Consider the following 22,450-nt stretch of genomic DNA (forward strand, 5'->3'; position numbering starts at 1 on the left):
GTAGCATCTAGAAGAAAAGACATTCAAGGCACGCACAGAAGACGTCTCCAGCGCTGGGGATGTTCATGTGTCCCAAGATCGCACTTCATCCATCCGAGAGGATCATGGGCATAAGGTAATATGGTCACCTCTGGGACAGAGCAGTGTTCTGCATTGTCCTCCTCTGGGACACAGCAATGTTCTACAGTGTCCTCCTCTAGTACAGAACAGTGTTCTGCAGTGTCCTCCTCTAGTACAGGGCAATATTCTGCAATATCCTCCTCTAGTACAGAGCAATGTTCTGCAGTATCCTCCTCTAGTACAGGTCAATGTTCTGCAATGTCCTCCTCTAGTACAGAGCAATGTTCTGCAGTGTCCTCCTCTAGTACAGGGAAATATTCTGCAATATCCTCCTCTAGTACAGAGCAATGTTCTGCAGTGTCCTCCTCTAGTACAGGGCGATGTTCTGCAATGTCCTCCTCTAGTACAGAGCAATGTTCTGCAGTGTACTCCTCTAGTACAGGGCAATGTTCTGCAATGTACTCCTCTAGTACAGAGCAATGTTCTGCAATATCCTCCTCTAGTACAGAGCAATGTTTTGCAGTGTCTTCCTCTAGTACAGAGCAATGTTCTGCAGTGTACTCCTCTAGTACAGAGCAATGTTCTGCAATATCCTCCTCTAGTACAGAGCAATGTTTTGCAGTGTCCTCCTCTAGTACAGAGCAATGTTCTGCAGTTTCTTCCTCTAGTACAGAGCAATGTTCTGCAGTGTACTCCTCTAGTACAGGGCAATGTTCTGCAATGTCCTCCTCTACTACAGAGCAATGTTCTGCAGTATCCTCCTCTAGTACAGAGCAATGTTTTGCAGTGTCCTCCTCTTGTACAGGGCAATGTTCTGCAGTGTCTTCCTCTAGTACAGAGCAATGTTCTGCAGTGTCTTCCTCTAGTACAGAGCAATGTTCTGCAATATCCTCCTCTAGTACAGAGCAATGTTTTGCAGTGTCCTCCTCTTGTACAGGGCAATGTTCTTCAGTGTCTTCCTCTAGTACAGAGCAATGTTCTGCAGTGTCTTCCTCTAGTACAGAGCCATGTTCTGCAGTGTCCTCCTCTAGTACAGAGCAATGTTCTGCAGTGTCCTCCTCTAGTACAGAGCAATGTTCTGCAGTGTCCTCCTCTAGTACAGAGCAATGTTCTGCAGTGTCCTCCTCTAGTACATGGCAATGTTCTGCAGTGTATTCCTCTAGTACAGAGCAATGTTCTGCAGTGTCTTCCTCTAGTACAGAGCAATGTTTTGCAGTGTCCTCCTATTGTACATGGCAATGTTCTGCAGTGTCTTCCTCTAGTACAGAGCAATGTTCTGCAATATCCTCCTCTAGTACAGAGCAATGTTTTGCAGTGTCCTCCTCTTGTACAGGGCAATGTTCTTCAGTGTCTTCCTCTAGTACAGAGCAATGTTCTGCAGTGTCTTCCTCTAGTACAGAGCAATGTTCTGCAGTGTCCTCCTCTAGTACAGAGCAATGTTCTGCAGTGTCCTCCTCTAGTACAGAGCAATGTTCTGCAGTGTCCTCCTCTAGTACAGAGCAATGTTCTGCAGTGTCCTCCTCTAGTACATGGCAATGTTCTGCAGTGTATTCCTCTAGTACAGAGCAATGTTCTGCAGTGTCTTCCTCTAGTACAGAGCAATGTTTTGCAGTGTCCTCCTATTGTACATGGCAATGTTCTGCAGTGTCTTCCTCTAGTACAGAGCAATGTTCTGCAGTGTCTTCCTCTAGTACAGAGCAATGTTCTGCAGTGTCCTCCTCTAGTACAGAGCAATGTTCTGCAGTGTCCTCCTCTAGTACAGAGCAATGTTCTGCAGTGTCCTCCTCTAGTACAGAGCAATGTTCTGCAGTGTCCTCCTCTAGTACAGAGCAATGTTCTGCAGTGTCCTCCTCTAGTACAGAGCAATGTTCTGCAGTGTCTTCCTCTAGTACAGAGCAATGTTCTGCAGTGTCTTCCTCTAGTACAGAGCAATGTTCTGCAATATCCTCCTCTAGTACAGAGCAATGTTTTGCAGTGTCCTCCTCTTGTACAGGGCAATGTTCTGCAGTGTCTTCCTCTAGTACAGAGCAATGTTCTGCAGTGTCTTCCTCTAGTACAGAGCAATGTTCTGCAGTGTCATCCTCTAGTACAGAGCAATGTTCTGCAGTGTCCTCCTCTAGTACAGAGCAATGTTCTGCAGTGTCCTCCTCTAGTACAGAGCAATGTTCTGCAGTGTCCTCCTCTAGTACAGAGCAATGTTCTGCAGTGTCCTCCTCTAGTACAGAGCAATGTTCTGCAGTGTCCTCCTCTAGTACAGAGCAATGTTCTGCAGTGTCCTCCTCTAGTACAGAGCAATGTTCTGCAGTGTCCTCCTCTAGTACAGGGCAATGTGGGGAGGATAGTTGCACTGTGGGAAGATCACTGTAGGTAGGAGGGTTTCAATGTGGGGAGGAGGGCCTTGCTATGGGGAGGAGGGTCACGCTCTAGTGGGGAGTTTTGTGCTGTGGGGAGGAGAGTCGCGCTGTGGGGAGGAGGGCCGCACTGTTGTTTTAGGAGGGCCGTGCTGTGGGCAGGATAGCCGCGCTGTGAGCAGGAGGGCCGCGCTGTGGGGAGGAGGGCCGCGCTGTGGGGAGGAGGGCCGCGCTGTGGGGAGGTGCGCCACGCTGTGGGTCGAGCTGTGTGAGCTCAGAGGGATGGTCGAGAAGTGGAGTTATACTGGGGAAAGAGAGAGGAGAGAAAAACTAAGGACAACTCCTCCTGCTCAGCTGTAGGGCCTGTCCTTGCGTGAGTCGTCCAGACCCGGCCCGGCAACACTTCACTGGAATGGGAACAAACTTGCATTTTCCATAATGGTTTTTACACGTTGGCATTCGCTGAGCCTTCTCTAATGTCATTGCAGTTTAATGAAATGCACTTTCTATCTGCTCATGAAATATGCACGGCGCCGGCCGCATTACACATCTGCAGATATGGGATCATCATGTGCACAAATTATAGCAAGATACAAAGATGTGTTTTGGGTTTTGTCCTGAAAAAGGTTCTACTTAAAGTAACATGAGGATGGAGAGACGTGAGAGTCTATTTCCACTGTGTCCTCTGCCAGATCCCAAGAAACCAGACCCTGCTATGAGTAGGCGGTGCCAGATGTATGTGACGGCCGCTGATCTCCTACTCCTCCATAATGCGCATCTGTGGCCGCACTAAATGGTCCTGTATATATACGGTGCAAATCCAGCCCAGGGCCCCAAAGAATGGTCCATATCATAGAATCGTAGAGTTGGAAGGGACCTCCTGGGCCATCTGGTCCAACCCCCTGCTCAAAGCAGGATTCGCTAAATCATCCCAGTCAGATGTCTGTCCAGCCTCTGTTTGAAGACTTCCATTGAAGGAGAACTCACCACTTCTCGTGGCAGCCTGTTCCATTCATTGATCACTCTAACTGTCAAAAAGTTTTTTTTAATATCTAATCTGTGTCTCCTCCCATTCAGTTTCATCCCATTGCTTCTAGTCTTTCCTTGTGCAAATGAGAATAAAGATGATCCTTCTCCAATGTGACAGCCGTTTAGATATTTGTAGACAGCTATTAAGTCTCCTCTCAGTCTTCTCTTTTGCAAACTAAACATTCCCAAATCCTGCAACCTTTCCTCATAAGACAGGGTTTGCAGACCGGTCACCATTCTGGTTGCTCTTTTCTGAACTTGCTCCAGTTTTTTGATGTCTTTTTTTAAAATGTGGTGCCCAAAACTGGACACAATATTCCAGATGAGGTCTGACCAAAGAGGAGTAGAGGGAAATAATGACTTCACGTGATCTAGACTGTATGCTTCTATTAATACATCCTAGAATTGCATTTGCCTTTTTTGCTGCTGCATCACTGTTGACTCATATTCAGTCTGTGATCTATTAGTATACCCAAGTCTTTTTCACATGTGCTGTTGCTTAGCCCTATTCCTCCCATTCTGTATATCCTTTTTTCATTTTTATTGCCCAGATGTAGTACTTTGCATTTTTCCCTGTTAAAAACCATTCTGTTAGTTGCTGCCCACTGCTCCAGTTTATTTATATCTTTTTGAATCCTCTCTCTCTCTTCTCTAGTATTAGCTATCCCTCCTAGCTTTGTGTCATCAGCAAATTTAAGCAGTTTACCCTCAATTCCTTCATCTAAATCGTTGATAAAGATGTTGAACAATACAGGGCCTAGGACAGAGCCCTGTGGTACCCCACTTGAGACATTCTTCCAACTGGATGTGCAGCCATTTACGACCACTCTTTGGGTCCGATTACTAAGCCAGTTATGAATCCACCTAACAGTTGCCTTGTCCATTCCATACTTAGCCATTTTTTCAATAAGGATTGTTTGAGATACTTTGTCAAATGCTTTGCTGAAGTCAAGATATACTATATCTACAGTATTTCCTTGATCCACCTAATCAGCGATTCCGTCATAGAAGGAAATTAAGTTAGTCTGACATGACTTATTAGTTACAAACCCATGCTGACTCTGTTTAATCACTTCATTCTTATCCAGGTATTGACATACATGTTGTTTAATAATTTGTTCAAAGTTCTTTCCTGGTATAGAAGTCAGACTCACCGGCCTATAGTTGCCAGGGTCCACCTTCTTCCCCTTTTTGAAGATAGGAACAACATTTGCTCTTCTCCAGTCTTCTGGGACTTCTCCTGTTCTCCAAGAATTTTCAAAGATTATGGAGAGGGGTTAAAAAATTTCTTCTGCTCTCTCCTTCAGTACTCTGGGGTGTAATTCATCTGGACCTGGAGACTTGAATTCATTTAGGTTAGCTAAGTGTTTCCTCACTATCTTTCTGTTTATAGAAATCCTGGCTTCTTCTATTCCCTTAATAGGACAGTGAAGAACAGTTGATGTTACATTTCCTTTCTGAGAGAAAACAGATGCAAAATAGGAATTTAAAAGTTTGGTCTTCTCAACATCCTGTCTTACCATTTCATCATTTTCATCCTGTAAAAATCCTATAGCATCTTTGACTTTTCTTTTACTTTTGACATATCCCCAAAATCCTTTATTATTGCTTTTGACATCTCTTGCAAGCCTCAATTCATTGTCAGCTTTAGTTAATCTGATTTGTGCCCTGCAGGTTCTGCAGACAGCATTATATTCTTCTTTAGATATGCCTCCCTCTTTCCATTTTATAAACATTTTTTTCTTCCTTTTTAGCATGTGCTTAAGTTCTGTGTTCATCCATCCTGGTTTCCTTAAATGCTTCCTATTCTTCCCTCTTTTCGGAATTGTTAACAATTGTGCTTTGAGAATTACATTTTTCAAGATTTCCCATCCTTCCTGGACATTTTTGTCCTTAATTAAGCATATCCAGCCATTGGATCCCTCCAACTTTCTTTCTGAATCCCTTAAAATCTGCCTTTCTGAAATCTAACCTTAGCGTCTGAGTCTTCACAGGTCTTCTTCCTCTAGTTATCCAAAATTCTAAAATAGCATGGTCGCTACCTCCTAGGGTCACAGCCACTTTTATCTCCTCAACCATTTCCTCCCTGTTTATAAGGATTAGATCCAAGGTAGCAGTTCCCCTTGTTTTCTCCCCTACCTTTTGGAAGATAAAGTTGTCAGCAAGAGAGCATAAGAATTTCCTTGACCTGTTAGTTTTGCCTGAGAGAGATTCCCAACAAATGTCTGGATAGTTGAAGTCTCCCATGACAACTATGTCATATTTTTTGGAGAACTTGGCCATTTGATGCATAAAGAGTTCATCCATATCGTCAGCTTGCACAGGCGGCCTGTAGTAAATGCCTACAATGGTGTCCTTTCCATTGTTCTGTCCTTGTATTCTTACCCAAACAGTTTCCACAGAACTCCCAGTCTCTGAAGCTTCAATCTCTGTGCAGATATACGCGTTTCTAACATACAATGCGACACCTCCTCCTCGTTTATCAAGTCTGTGTCTTGCAAATAAGTTGTATCCTTCTAGTCTTGTATTCCAATCATGTGTATTGTCCCACCAAGTTTCAGTGATTCCAACGACATCATATTTCTTTTCCTGTGTTAGTAGTTCCAATTCTCCTTGTTTGTTGCCCATGCTTTGTGCATTAGTATAGAAACATTTTAGTTTGTGATTGGTTTCTCTTTCTCCAATATTTTTATTAATTAGATTCTTTTGTCTTTGTTCTTCCTTTCCACTTCTAATAGCAGAGTTCTCAATAGCATTTGTCAGGTGTATGGCTTTTTCTGGCCTTTTGCTTCCCTTCCCATGTTGTTCTAGTTTAAAGCTCTCCTTACAAGTGTAGCAAGGCGACTTCCAAATACATGCTTTCCAGTCTTCGTAAGGTGCACCCCATCTCTAGCAAGTAGTCCATCGTATAGGTAATTCACTCCGTTATCCATAAATCCAAATCGTTGCTGACGTCACCATCGACGTAGCCAGTTGTTCACCTGCAGAATCTTATTCCACCTCCTTGTTCCATGGCCATCCACTGGGAGGATGGAAGAGAAGACCACCTGCGCTCCCAGTTCTTTCACTTTCTTGCCTAAGTTTTCAAAGTCTGCAGATGGTTTCCAGGTTGTTTCTTGCAGTGTCATTTGTCCCCACATGTAGTAGCAGGAATGGGTAGTCATCAGTAGGTCTGAAGAGTCCTGATATCCTGTCAGACACATCTTTAATTTTTCCACCTGGAAGACAGCACATTTTTCTTGAAGTTATATCCGGTCTGCAGATAGCGGCCTCTGTTCCTCTCAACAGGGAATCCCCCATGACCACCACTCTCCGTTTCTTCTTCACAACATTTTTCTTTCTCCATCCAGGAGGACTCTGAAGGCGTACAAGGTTGCTGTTTGTGGGCAAAGTCTTATCCTGATGTATTTCTTCATCGTTTTCCTGCATGAGAGCCTGGTACTGGTTCCTGAGAAGTATGGGCGCTTTCTTCTCTTTCTGTAACATGAAGAGATAATTCTGCTTTGTCTAAGAACTCTTCACCTTCCTTAATGATCTTCAATGTAGCTAACCTCTCTTCGAGATTTTGCAACTTTTCCTCCAACAGGGACACAGGCTTGCATTTCTGGCGTGTGAAGTTTGGCTTTTCCACTGGTAAGTCTGTGAACATGTAGCAAGAAATGCAGCTCACCAAATGGCTCCTGGCCTCTTCCATATTGAGATTTCTTAAAAACGATGAAAGATGAGCCAAAAGTTTTCCGATTTCCTCTTTTGCAACGGCCAAAACCCAGTGATCGTTGAGCTCGTGGAGACTCTTCACTTATCCCAGAAGGCACTGGGAATATGCAAATGATCTCCTCAGGACTCTTCCCCTGGTTTTCCGATTTCCTCTTTTCAGCTGCAACGGCCAAAACCCAGTGATCGTTGAGCTCGCGGAAACTCCACTTATCCCAGAAGGCACTGGGAATATGCAAATTATCTCCTCAGGACTCTTCCCCTGGTTTGCGGTGGAGAGGAACGCCAAGCCACTCCCCTAAGTGAAAGAGGAATCCTGCAATTCTGCCCATACTTCAGCAGCTCCACCCAGAAATATCCAGACTCCGCCCATGTTATTTTTCACACCTGTCTCTTTAATAGTCGCCGAGCACAGGCCCCAGCGTCATCTCCCAGAATTTCTGTCCTGTTTCCCTATTAATCTAGGACACAACAAACGGGACATCCCCATCTCACCTCTTGTAATTATATTGTCCTCAGCATTTAATTAGTGGCCATTCAGGACGTAGAGTAATGAGATCATATCACATTACAGATCATGTGCTATACTAGCTGATCCAGGGTCTCCTCCATATAAGGAACCTGCAGGGTTAACGTGCCCCTACCTTAGAGTAGTCCACCATGTGACCAATAAGTCTCCTGATTTCCCCACAGACATTACTTCATGGCATGTTAGCTTGGCTAATCCTTAATGGGAGGAAGAGTCTGCCAGACCCCTCTATCCTGCCTCATCATACTCTCCTCTGTCCCCTCATCTCAGCCTGTGGTGTCCTCTGTCTCCCATCTCTGCCTGCAAGCTCGTCTGTCCCCCCCATCTCTGCCTGCGGCAGACTCCCCTGTCCCCTTCTCTGGGCTCCTCTGTCCTCCTCCGGGCTCCTCTGTCCCCCCCATCTCTGACTGAGGGCTCCTTTGTCCCGCCATCTCTGCCTATGGACTCCTCTGTCTCCCTCTCTGACTGCGGGCTCCTCTGTCCTCCTTCTCTCGGCTCCTCTGTCCCCCCCAACTCTGCCTGCGGGCTTCTCTGTCCCCCATCTCTGTCTGCGGGCTCCTCTGTCCTTCTTCTCTGGGCTCCTCTGCTCTCCTTCTTCGGGCCCCTCTGCCATCCTCCGGGCTCCTCTGTCCTCCTCCTCCGGGTTCCTCTGTCCTTCTCCGAGCTCCTCTGTCCTTCTTCTCCGGGCCCCTCTGCCCTCCTTCTCTGGGCCCCTCTGTCCTCCTTCTCCGGGCTCTTCAGCCCTCCTCCAGGTTCCTCTTCCTCCTTCTCCGGACCCCTCTGTCCTCCTCCTCCGGGCTCCTCTGTTCTTCTTCTCTGGGCCCCTCTGTCCTCCTTCTCTGGGCCCCTCTGTCCTCCTCCTCCTCCGGGCTCCTCTGTCCTCCTTCTTCGGGCCCCTCTGCCATCCTCCGGGCTCCTCTGTCCTCCGTCCTCCTCCTCCGGGCTCCTCTGTCCTTCCCCTCCGGGCTCCTCTGTCCTTCTTCTCCGGGCCCCTCTGCCCTCCTTCTCTGGGCCCCTCTGTCGTCCTCTTCCGGGCTCCTCAGCCCTCCTCCGGGTTCCTCTTCCTCCTTTTCCGGGCCCCTCTGTCCTCCTCCTCCGGGCTCCTCTGTTCTTCTTCTCTGGGCCCCTCTGTCCTCCTCCTCTGGGCCCATCTGTCCTCCTCCGGGCCCCTCTGTCCTCATCCACTTTCCTCTGTCCTCCTCCTCCGGGCTCCTCTGCCCTCCTCCGGACCAATCTGTCCTCCTCCTCCTGGCTTCTCTGGCAGTGGCTTATCTTGGGCACATTAGACAGTCGGCCGATCCCGATGAATTTCTGCTTACTTTTATGTAATGTGGGGCCGTGGCCAGTCTCTAGAATAGGTGTAGCAGATCTCTCCCCACAGATGTAATGCCTTCCTGCTATATATCGGTGGGGTGGCAGGTGCTCGGAGTGGACAGTGCACGGAGACCCCTCATTTGTAGCCAGCCATAGTTGTACCTCTCTCATTTACTGTCGCTCATGTGATGTTATGAAGTTTTCCGCTATTTAGTTAACTAATCGTCTGGTGATGACATTTCAGCGGGACGACGAGAGAGACCATCTGCTCCGGGATCAGTCCGCCACCATCATACAAGCTGCTTACCGAGGTCATCAGGTCAGAGACGAAGTGCGGAAACTGAAGGAAGAGTCTGGAAAAAAGTGAGGAATCGCACTGACACCATGTCACCATATTACTGCCATAGATGCTGCCTGCAACCTGCTGCACTCTACTGGCACCATTAATATTGGGGGCACTCTACAGGCTCTATTAATATTGGGGGCGCTCTACTGGCACTATTAATATTGGGGGCGCTCTACTGGCACTATTAATATTGGGGGCGCTCTACTGGCACTATTAATATTGGGGGCGCTCTACTGGCACTATTAATATTGGGGGTGCTCTACAGGCTCTATTAATATTGGGGGCGCTCTACTGGCACTATTAATATTGGGGGCGCTCTACTGGCACTATTAATATTGGGGGCGCTCTACTGGCACTATTAATACTGGGGGTGCTCTACAGGCTCTATTAATATTGGGGGCGCTCTACTGGCACTATTAATATTGGGGGCGCTCTACTGGCACTATTAATATTGGGGGCACTATACTAACACTATTACTATTGGGGGTGCTCCACTGGCACTACTAATATTGGAGGCACTGTACTGGCACTATTAATATTGGGGGCGCTCTACTGGCACTATTAATATTGGGGGCGCTCTACTGGCACTATTAATATTGGGGGTGCTCTACTGGCACTATTAATATTGGGGGCACTATACTAACACTATTACTATTGGGGGTGCTCCACTGGCACTACTAATATTGGAGGCACTGTACTGGCACTATTAATATTGGAGGCACTGTACTGGCACTATTGATTTTGGGGCACTACTGGCACTATTGATTTTGGCGGCACTCTACTGGCACTATTAATATTGTAGGCACTCCCTGGCACTATTATTATTGGGGGCACTCTATTGCTACTATTAATATTGGAAGCACTTCACTGGCACTATTAATATTGGGGCACTCTACTGACAATGTTAATATTGGGGGCATGCTACTGGCAGTATAAATATTGGGGGCACTCAACTGGCTCTGTTAATATTGGGGGCACTCTACTGGCACTATTAATATTGGGGGTACTCTACTGGCACTATTAATATTGGGGGAGCTCTATTGTCACTATTAATATCAGAGGCGCTCCACTGGCACTATTAATATTGGGGGTACTCTACTGGCACTATTAATATTGGGGGAGCTCTAATGTCACTATTAATATTAGAGGCGCTCCACTGGCACTATTATTATTGGGGGCACTCTACTGCCACTATTAATATTGGGGGAGCTCTACTGGCACTATTGATTTTCACGGTACTCTACTGGCACTATTAGGTTCACTCTACTGGCAGTATTAATATTGGAGGCACTCTACTGGCACTATAGATTTTTGCAGCATTCTACTGTCACTATTAATATTAGAGGCACTCTGCTGGCACTATTAATATTGCGGGGACTCTACTGGCACTGTTAATGGTGGGGGCACTCTACTGGCACTATTAATATTGGGGGCGTTCTACTGACAGTATTAATATAGGGGGCACTCTACTGTCACTATTAATATTTGGGGTGCTCTACTAGCACTGTTACTATTGGGGGCACTCTCCTGGCACTAATAATATTGGGGGTACTTTACTGGCACTATGAATATTGGGGTACTCTACTAGCACTCTTAATATTGGGAGCGCCCCATTGGCATTATTAATATTGGCGACACTCTACTGGCACAATTAATATATTAATATTGGGGGCGCTCCACTGCCACTGATACTATTGGCACTATTAATATTGGGGGCACTTTACTGGCATTATTAATATTGGGGGCACTCTCCTGGCTCTACTAATATTGGGGGCCCTCTACTGGCAGTATTAATATTGTGGTGCTCTACTGGCACTATTAATTTTGAGGGCATTCAACTGGCACTATTGATTTGGGGGGCACTTTAGTGGCACTATTGATTTTGGGGGCACTGGGCAAGCTTCGGTATTTGCCAGAGTGGGGTCTTCTCAGGCTGAATAGTAATGGCAGTTTTACTTCAGGCATTAAATATGACTCCGACAGTTGGAAAAAGCAGCAGTGTCAGACGCCCAATAATCGGTTATGACACTTCGTGGACCTACTTTTTGGTAACCCTGTATTTGCAGGTCAAATTTGTAGGACATTTGTCCATCAGCTGGCAATCTATCCTCATTATTCTCGGGGATCATTAAGGCCACAGAAACAAATGTAAATTGTGGATAATAGAGGGAGGGGGCGCTGCGATTCCAGCTGTGCTCAGCTTCACTTCAGTGCAGATTTCAGCGCTCCCCACCAGGGGGAGCTACTGCAGGACAGGGCACAATTCTGGAAAAAACAAAGGCATCTGTAACATTTGTTTAGGGGTGAAACTCTTACTCCCCCTCCCAGCAGCCTCTGGCCCATATGTGCAGACCAGTATAATAGTCAGGGCCATTTTCAGATCTAGCATTGGGCCCCGGAGTTTGGATAGTAATGTGATTTCTTCCCATGGACTCTTGCAGATCGCTACATTTGCACAATGTTCTAGAAATGATTTATACAGTCTTCACGTTACCTAGCAACAGCAGAAACTGTATCCAATCAGACTGTACCACTGCCACCAGGAATGGGGAGTTGTAAAATCTAGTATAAGCCTGAAAATTGCCCGTAACACAGCAGCGAGGCCGGCCGGCACCGGTCATCTTGTAGAGAGCAGCCCCCGCTGTACACCACCACCAGGCGTCACCAGCCGCGATAATGCCCATTACCTGCTGGACTGAGTCATCGTCAGGGAGGGGTGTTTCAAATGTCCTCAACGTGTTTTCAGGGATTGAAAAAAATGTAACCAAAAGCAAAAAAACATCCAAACAGTGGTCACTTAGCTGATGATCCCCCGTCGCTCATTCTGTGCTCCACATTGGTCTTTGTTTCCTTCCCTACAGCAATCACCTGCCATCCCATGTGACCGCTGCAGGCAGTCACTGGTCTAAGCACTGACTGCACAAATTTTAGCTTATCCGGGAAAACTTCCAAAAGTTATTGACTGTACCATCGTCATATATGGGAGACATGAACGTATGGGACCATACCATTGTCACCTGCGGGTAGGGGTGATGTAAAACGCCTAGTCATATACATTAGAGCATACCATTGTCACCCGCGAGACAAACATCTATAGCCACCAGTCTTGTCTCCCGACGTCAGTCATTGTCCGGGGAACGTACCACAATCCCTGGGGGGGTATGTGGATACAGATCTCTCCTGGCGTCACAGGCTGCAAACTAAATTCAGGATTTAAGTAACTTTTAAAATATCTCTCCAAAACGAAGAGTAATTGTGTCTTGTGCATTCTGTATTCTGCTGCTTTCCTGTTAGCTTTCAGGCTCAAAGTCATCAGGATGCTCACGTCTTGCATTGTGGGAAAATTCGTATTGATGACATATAGCTCATGTTAGCCATCACCCAGAATGCAGTGCAGAAACATCCATTTCTTCATAGGAGGTAGGCAGCAAAGTAATGACCTGTAACGACATCTTGCAGAATTTTTGTGCACAGCTTTGGATGTGACTGGAGCAAAATGCACAGTGACTAAAAAGGAGTAAAATAAAACTGTGACGGAAGTATAATAAAATTTTATTTTATTTCAGTGATGGGATCTCAGAGAAAGACACAGAAACCCCACAAGTCGACCCCACTGCTCCTCAAGACGGCAACGTAGAAACAAGATCATTAGCAGATGATGGTGCTAGTAAAAAGGACCTTTATGGCGGAGGAACCATCCAAGATGAAGAGGAGGCTCGTGCCAGACATACCCAAGAGAAAGTAGAAGAGAAGGAAGACGACCCAGAAAACCTATTACAAGATGAGCAGCAGATTCAAGAAGAAAAGGACAACCTGGCCTCAACAGAAGACGTCAAAGATCAGGACCATAGAGAAGAAGTTGATGAGTACAACACGGACACAATAGAAGACATGGAAGGTGAGGGCCATAGAGAAGAAGACAAGGAGGACAACATGGCCACAAAAGAAGACATGGAAGATCAGGACCATAGAGAAGAAGCCAAGGAGGACAATATGGCCACAACAGAAGATATGGAAGGTCAGGACCATAGAGATGAGGCCAAGGAGAACAACTTGGCCACACAAGTTGTCATGGAAGGTGAAGAACTTAGAGTAGAAGCAAAGGAGGACAACCTGGATGTAACAGAAGACATGGAAGGTGAAGACCATAGAGAAGAAGCCAAGGAGGGCAGCCTGGCCACAACAGAAGACATGGAAGGTCAGGACCATAGAGAAGAAGCCAAGGATGATAACCTTGACATAACAGAAGTTGTTGGGGATGGAGAAGAAAAGATAATAGAATCTCGGGGTCTGGACGCTGCAGAAGGACCGTCCCCTGAGAGACCAGATAGCAGTATGACACAGGATGAACACAGTGATCAAGCTAAGATGACTGAAGAACATCGAGATTCATCAGATAATCAGGACAATGAGACCAAACAGCAACCAGAGGCTAAAGAGGGGGAACCTGCTGACATCACGACCACGCAAGAGCAGCATGAAGGCTGGGAAGACCCCCGAGAAGAGGTAACATCATAACATATGCTGTCAGCCTTTTTCCTGATGGATCTTCTCCACGAGATGTTTAGTCACCTGCAGGAAAAGATTAGGAAGTGATCATCTGAGCCCCTACAACATAAGTCCTTGGTCCTCTGAGCCCCTACAACATAAGTCCTTGGTCCTCTGAGCCCCTACAACATAAGTTCTTGGTCCTCTGTGCCCCTACAACATACAGTTGTGGCCAAAAGTATTGACACCCCTGCAATTTTGTCAGATAATACTCAGTTTCTTCCTGAAAATTATTGCAAACACAAATTCTTTGCTATTATTATCTTCATTTAATTTGTCTTAAATGAAAAAACACAAAAAGAATTGTCCTAAAGCCAAATTGGAGATAATTCCACACCAAACATAAAAAAAGAGGGTGGACAAAAGTATTGGCACTGTTCGAGAAATCATGTGATGCTTCTCTAATTTGTGTAATTAACAGCACCTGTAACTTACCTGTGGCACCTAACAGGTGTTGGCAATAAGTAAATCACACTTGCAGCCAGTTGACATGGATTAAAGTTGACTCGACCTCTGTCCTGTGTCCTTGTGTGTACCACATTGAGCATGGAGAAAAGGAAGAAGACCAAAGAACTGTCTGAGGACTTGAGAAACCAAATTGTGAGGAAGCATGAGCAATCTCAAGGCTACAAGTCCATCTCCAAAGACCTGAATGTTCCTGTGTCTACCGTGCGCAGTGTCATCAAGAAGTTTAAAGCCCATGGCACTGTGGCTAACCTCCCTAGATGTGGACAGAAAAGAAAAATTGACAAGAGATTTCAACGCAAGATTGTGCGGATGTTGGATAAAGAACCTCGACTAACATCCAAACAAGTTAAAGTGCCCTGCAGTCCGAGGGAACAACAGTGTCAACCTGTACTATCCGTCGGCGTCTGAATGAAAAGGGACTGTATGGTAGGAGACCCAGGAAGACCCAACTTCTTACCCCGAGACATAAAAAAGCCAGGCTGGAGTTTGCCAAATAAAGCCTATAATGTTCTCTGGTCAGATGAGACAAAAGTAGAGCTTTTTGGGCAAAGGCATCAACATAGAGTTTACAGGAGAAAAAAAGAGGCATTCAAAGAAAAGAACACGGTCCCTACAGTCAAACATGGCGGAGGTTCCCTGATGTTTTGGGGTTGCTTTGCTGCCTCTGGCACTGGACTGCTTGACCGTGTGCATGGCATTATGAAGTCTGAAGACTACCAACAAATTTTGCAGCATAATGTAGGGCCCAGTGTGAGAAAGCTGTGTCTCCCTCAGAGGTCATGGGTCTTCCAGCAGGACAATGACCCAAAACACACTTCAAAAAGCACTAGAAAATGGTTTGAGAGAAAGCACTGGAGACTTCTAAGGTGGCCAGCAAAGAGTCCAGACCTGAATCCCATAGAACACCTGTGGAGAGATCTAAAAATGGCAGTTTGGAGAAGGCACCCTTCTAATATCAGGGACCTGGAGCCATTTGCCAAAGAAGAATGGTCTAAAATTCCAGCAGAGCATTGTAAGAAACTCATTGATGGTTACCGGAAGCGGTTGGTCGCAGTGATCTTGGGTAAAGTTTGTGCAACCAAGTATTAGGCTGAGGGTGCCAATACTTTTGTCTGGCCCACTTTTGGAGTTTTGTGTGAAATGATCAATGTTTTGCTTTTTGCTTCATTCTCTTTTGTGTTTTTTCATTTAAGACAAATTAAATGAAGATAATACCAAAGAATTTGTGTTTGCAATCATTTTCAGGAAGAAACTGAGTATTATCTGACAGAATTGCAGGGATGTCAATACTTTTGGCCACAACGGTAAGTACTTGGTCCTCTGGAAGGAGGGAAAGCCAAGAACTTGTATGTAGTGTGATTTTCCCTAGGGGCAATGTCCATCACTCATTACAGCTATTCTATCTGCCGGTTTATCTAATAATGTGTCTATTTATCTTGTATCTGTTTCATATCCATTCCTATTCCCTACCGGATTTATTTCTGTCCATTTTTCTGACTTGTTCCTGTTCTTTCTTTAATAAATGTATGGTAGATAATATTGTCCGGATGTATCCGGGAATGCTCCTCACCTACAGTATATACTGTATATACTGCTGTATGGTTCACCTGCCATCAGACGGTGCAGGGACCCTGATGAGCAGGGGTTACAGAGATGGCACCTCTCTTCTCTCCTTCCTCCTGATCTTGCTGGTTTCTCACTTCTCTGCAGTTATGTAACACACAATATGTTGCTGGAGCTTCGGGAAGCGGTAGAGTTGCATTTCCCGGTTATTAATTTAATTGGCAGCGGTGGGAATTGAATCCGTGAGAGACGCTAAATTTGGGATCGTGTTACACGATTGTAGATGTTTGTTGTGAACATATTGAGGGCGGAAGTGACAAGCTGTCAGTCACCGAGAAGTTGCAGTAACGGCAGCGGGTGGAGATGAAACTCTTGGGGGGCAAAGTTACTGACAACTCCGTTCTGCGGGCTTCTTTTCCCATAATATCCAACATACGGGAATATTGTAACACATTAGATAATGGCTTTACCTCTATAACTGTAACAAAGCATATCTGTGGGATGAGGACTGATATTCCTGCGCATTTCACGCCACCCCAGGGTTCTGCAGGGATCAGTGTCATGAGACCTTTCTTGGGTTGCAGGGATCTCTGCTCATGGGGTTTTGTGTGACAAGTCTCCTAATGGGCACAGCTGTGCGCAGTCTCCTGGGTGCAGTTTCGACCTTTATTCCAGTGTTATTAGGGTATCTGAAGACTTCCGGATAGAATTACCACCTCCAGATTCCGTGTTTCTTGCCTTTCCCTATTTGTGCAGTTTTTGGACTCCTCAATTCTGTAAATTACAGATGTACCAAATATAGAAAAGGCAAATTTTCTGCCCACACCCAACAGACAGAAAAACAGATCTAGATCAGTCTGTATAATCTTCTGCTGCTTGTTCTTGGGAGAATGGAGGGTCTGGATGAGGATAGAGCCGTGGACATGTGGCCGAAAAGCTAATGCTTTCCGGAAACCCATACCACCTGGGAAATCGGCTACAGAAAGATTCCTATAATCTGGCATCTGCTAATCCGGCCGAGACTTCCCATACAATGTGAAGTGTTATATCTGTTGTCAGTGTCATCTGTTCTCTACCCTTCAAGTACATTTCTATACACTCAGCAACATTAAGATTGCAAATCCAAGATGGGAATTGGTGCAGGACAGAATGGATCAATCATGGAACCAGAGTTTCATTTCTCCAAAGTCTCCATTTTTCCACTCAACCCCAGGCCTCATATTCCTCATATTACTGTAAGCTGCCTGCGTAGCCTAAACCTGCTCGTTTGGCTGCAGCATCTGCGGACTTGTCTTCCTCGAGCACATCGGGAACGTCATTGGTCGGTGATTACACAGGAGCTGCTGGCAGCATCTGCAGACTTGTCTCCATCAATCACATTGAGGACGTCATTGGTTGATGATTACACAGAAGCTGACTGCAGTTTTTCCAGACTTGTCTCCATTGAGCACATCGGGGACATCACTGGTCGGTGATTACACTGGAGCTGCTGGCAGCATCTCCAGACTTGTCTCTATCAATCACATTAAGGATGTCATTGGTTGGTGATTATACAGGAGCTGCCTGCAGCGTTTCCAGACTTGTCTCCATCGAGCACATCGGGGATGTCATTAGTCGTTGATTACACAGGAGCTGCCGGCAGTGGATCCTGATGATTTGTGCATTCAGTATCAGAACCTTCCTCAGACAACATTAATAACCTCAGTGACAGGAGCCGAGGCCGGAGGTGCCGGGATTTCTGTATGAGGCTTGGACTCCGGGTTTCCATTTTTTCACCATGTGCAGATCAGTGATGCCTCCACCATGGGATTTCGTTCATTCCATGACTTTCTCCTTCTTGGTTTTGTAATTTCCCAAAACATCCAATTACTCTCAATATTGGAAAATCCAGCCCTCAACAGATCCCTTTTTGTTATCTGTTGTCAGAATAAAATACACATACAGCTTAGATTACTAAATCAATTTGACAAAACTTGAAAATCCACATTAGAACGGTCAAATGTCATGGTATTACAAAGAACATTTTATGATTCCAATTAAATAGTGAGAGCAAATGAAGCCAGTATAGGTATTCTGTGCCCAACAAACCTGATAGACAGCTGTCTCGATCCACTCATCCAGCCGGACTGACAACTGCAGGTTGTGCTGAACGGTGTGAGATAGCAGCAGCAGGGAGAAGGGATTCTGAGGAGCTGTCAATCAGTAAACATGGGCCAAAAAATAAATGCACTTGGACTCATGAGATCTCTAATAAGTAAAAAATCCCAAAAAGTAAGTGCTCTGCCCCACTGTCCGCTTGTCCTGGGGTCAGTAGTGTCTGGGCCCTATTATCTTGGTGCTTCCTGGGCCCCCCATCGCCCCTGTCATGAAAAGGGGGTTTGTATGACTTTTGGCCGCACACGGCTGTCACATATGCAGGGGGGCTTATCTTAGTAATCACACCGCTACCAACAATGTGATGAAAACAGCAAGCTAGTCTTGCCTAACAATTTATCGCAGGGGTTTATTGTAGATATCCCACTGCTGCCACAATATGTCACGAACTGCCGGGATTTATGTATATCCCACTTTCCAGTTCCGCTTTGGAACTTGCAGCTCTCCGGTGCCCCCCTTACCCTCAGGTCAATCAGGGAACTACACCTTGGATAATAAGTCGCCAGACGGGCTACTTGTTGTGCACTGGCTATTAGGCCACTGCAGCAAGGGAATTATAACTAGTCCTGGCCGCAGACAGACAAATCAGCTTATAAAACCCCTTCCGTCACTGCCAGCTGGCCCACCTGCCCAGAGCACACTTCGCTGCCACCAGCTTCAGATTTCTTTTATTAATATTTAAAATTAATAGAGGGGTTCAAAGCCAACCCAAATTAGTAGCGTAATTAACTCTTAGGCATGTGAATTCATCATAGAGCAAGGAGACGGAACTAATAATTTTATAGTTTATTCCCAAAAGATGGGCAGTGTGTACAGAAGATAAAAAGGTTTTACAATATGAAACAATAACAGTATGTACAATGCAAATACAAATAAAAGGGATTTAAAAAGCAGAAATAAACTTACATATTGCATAGATCATTTCAGGCAGAACCATGCTGGGGGAGGCGGAGCCAGATATCACCATTCATTTGAGATCTTATTGCCATGGCATACCAAGCTAGAAAGAATGGGAGGGGGTAGGGGAAAATACCTTATACCTTTGGGCTTATGACATCACTAAAGCGGCTGGTTTTTCTGGCTCCTTCCCCTTGCTTTCAGAGGTACAATCTGGCTGAAAACTTATAATAATCATAACTCGCAGAGGGTACCTCGTATAGAAACGCACATAGTATCATCTTTTCCAGCTTGTCACTGGTGATCATTCAAAACCAAAATCGAACTAGTTATTTCACACCGTTCAGGAGAAATCCATTTCTCTGGTTCTGTTGGCGCTGGAACCGTGAAAAACATGGGCTATGAAGCTTAGTCGACGCACGACGCAGAAATGTAATTTTCATATTTCTATCATAAACTCACAGCTTTTTATGACCAAATGATCAGGTTCTAATGATAGTCTATGAGAGTAGCTTAGCACATTTTAGAGACAGAGACCCCCTGCTGTGAGACGGGAAACCAGTCACTGGTAATTCAGGCTACACTGAATGTGTGTGTGCAGGTTTGGGGAGGGGAAGAGATGAAGGAGCTCACACTGAAGTTTCACGTTAGTCAGGCAGAGGGAGAGAAAGTTGCAGCTGTGACAGGGGGAAAATAATAATAAAAGAAGGGGGGTCAAACCCTCACCACTGACATAGCAGTGTTGATTATGTGAATAGAAGAGTCTGGAATGTTTCAGAAAATGTGTTGATCAGGGAAATCTTGCGTCATATTTTACATTATCGTTACAGCCCCCAAATATGTGTAACTGTAAGTTATGGGTGAATCCTGCACCAATGCTCATCACGGTCCTTCAGACTAATCCCATGAGGACCTTATTACTGTATATCAGGAAGGATGCCACAATTTCCTCCGTTCTTGCCTCGCCCGTGTCCTCTCCCCTCCAGCTCTCATATATGCCTCCTGCTCCTTAATCTGACTATAAATGTAGGAAACCCTATAATTAGTGTGATGTTTCGATTCACAACCCGCACTTCACACTCTGCTCCTGCCAGATAATGTGTGGGCACATGTGAGTGTGAATGTTGTGGAGCACATGTGTCCCCTCTGCTACATAGTACTGGGTAGGAGACCCCCATCCACAATGGGAGCGGAGGGATCTTTTATATCTGAATATATATATATATCGGCTTCCTATCTGCACCATGTCCCCATAGTTCACTTTGTGACCACTTCTCGCTCCACATATACAGCTGGGCCATCTTTGGCCATATTCACATTCTGCACTAATTAATCTAGCTTTCTTACCAGACACATTAAGCACAGAACCATATTATGGGTCCATACAGGGTTCGGGTTGTGCAGTACCAGAATATGGAGGAAATGTTTGACTTTTCCACCGTGTCTCTATATCCTGAGTCCTGGTGTGGGACACCATAGAGACATACGCAGCACCACGTTTTGCACCTTTGCATATATTGGCATGCGGCACCGATTTTTTTTATACGGTCATATGAATTTTACCCCTTTGATGACATTTTAGACCTGGACTTTGGGGGGCTGATATTTTTGATCAGACCCATCGGTCGCATCCCATGAATGTCCCCATAACGAGTGGTCCTAATGTTTCTACTATCAGACGGCTCCTCTGTTCATGTACAGATGGCAACATTCAGTGCTACAACATTAGCCGCTACGGTAACATTTTACGGTAACATTTGGCCAAAATGTTTCCTGTAGGGGGATACAAAATTGTGTTCTTGTTTTTTTTATGATTACGTCCTACAGTGAAAAGGATTTTTACATATCTGTCTCCAATATTGCAAAAATACTGGACCCGCGGACTGGTCGGTGACACGTGCTGCTCATCTGGTCGCCCCCTTACATATAATCCTTTAAGAACCTACACCTCTCAGATCAATATTCCTATTCTCCTGAAATGCTGAGAAGGAAAAAGAAAACCAAGTCTCCGACAGTGGTGGCAGCACATGATGTGTTTGGAGTAGGAGGCTCTCAGATCCCAAGTGATGCGAATCTGCAGCTCCCAGGGAAACAGTCAGCAGATCTCAGTACTTAGCGCTGCGCCTGGTCCTGTGGATTTCAGAACGAGAGCGACGTTCTGCTGAGCAGCTGCGAGACGGATGGGAATTCTGCAACAACTCAAGACAACGCTGCACGAAAGACTCAACTAGAAACTCCTCCAAAAGGGCAGAAGATTCTGTATCCAGAGCGAAGGCTTCCTGCTCGCCATGGACTGCTGTCACGTATGTCGCACAAACGGCTCATAGGTTTGCATGAAATGCGAATAGCATTAAGTTTTTGCTGCTGCCGTCACGCTCACATCCATGGGAATTTGTCACCCCCTTGTCCCCGTGCTTGCAGCCCCTCATTGGGATTATTTTCGCTTTAGCTTTCAGCTGTTTTAAGTGGAATTGATTTAGTTGCTGTGGTTTTATCGCGGTGTGGGAGGACGGAGCTCGTAACACCATTAAAATCAGTGGGAGAAGCTGAGCATGGCTCGGTGCGGACCACCGGTCCTTCTGATGGAGCTGGTCACACATCATACGGAGGGTCTATATAGGATAGGAAGAAGACTAATGATCAGTGGATTTCAGGAGCCTTTGTTGTGCCAATCTGTGCACATTGCAGAAATGATAACTCTCATCATTTATCCCGTTTGAATCTGCTGGGTCTGATGTACTTACCTGGCCATTGGCTCCAGTCACCGGTGGGGGAAGATTTAATGGTCCTTGGTGGTTTAGTAGGGTGTGTAGCTTGGATAGACGCTTTGTATGGGGTAATTGGGGATTTAGCAGAACATTGGCTGCAGATGGTAAGAATTTAATGGTGTTCTTGTATTTGACCCAGGTGCTGCTGCTGGTGATTTGTTGGGGGGAGATTTGGAATGAATTAGGAAGTGTGTTACAGTAAGAATAAGACGTTTGTGTTGGAAACAATTGTCCTGAGATGTTCTTCATCACAGGAGCTGGTGGTTGTAGGTGTCTGATCTGTACCTGTGCTTGGTCCTTTACCTATTCATGAAGACACTACTGATATGGGTTGGTTTCCAGTTGGGCTGCAGATTAATAATTGACAATTTACTTAGAGATTGTAATTCAGGAAAAACTAACAGGATCCAATACAGAGATTATTATTGACTTCACTGAGTGAGATAATATCAGGAGATGTAGGTGATCAGAGTTATAACTGGGTGTATATGTGTTCTTATATAATACCGTCCACCTATGTACAAGAATATACTGTAGCTACTATAATACTGCCCCTATGTACAGGAATATAACTACTATAATACTGCCCCCTATGTACAGGAATATAACTACTATAATAATGCTCTCTATGCACAAGAACATAACTACTATAATACTGCTTCTATGTACAAGAATATAACTACTATAATACTGCCCCCTATGTACAGGA

The 22,450-nt window shown here is 45.5% G+C and overlaps 1 protein-coding gene across 1 annotated transcript in view; it reads left to right on the plus strand.

Moving 5' to 3' along the window:
* LOC141097612 (uncharacterized) overlaps positions 1–22,450 on the plus strand; it is a 65,101-nt gene that overhangs the window by 26,184 nt on the left and 16,467 nt on the right. Inside the window, exons 4-6 of the mRNA XM_073584875.1 lie at positions 5–115; positions 9,242–9,360; positions 12,910–13,849. Coding sequence (XP_073440976.1) covers positions 5–115; positions 9,242–9,360; positions 12,910–13,849 — 1,170 coding nt within the window. The remainder of the gene's footprint in view (positions 1–4; positions 116–9,241; positions 9,361–12,909; positions 13,850–22,450) is intronic.

Source organism: Dendrobates tinctorius, unplaced genomic scaffold, assembly GCF_039654945.1.
Source record: "Dendrobates tinctorius isolate UK_male_01 unplaced genomic scaffold, ASM3965494v1 ptg000086l, whole genome shotgun sequence".
Classification (NCBI taxonomy): domain Eukaryota; kingdom Metazoa; phylum Chordata; class Amphibia; order Anura; family Dendrobatidae; genus Dendrobates; species Dendrobates tinctorius.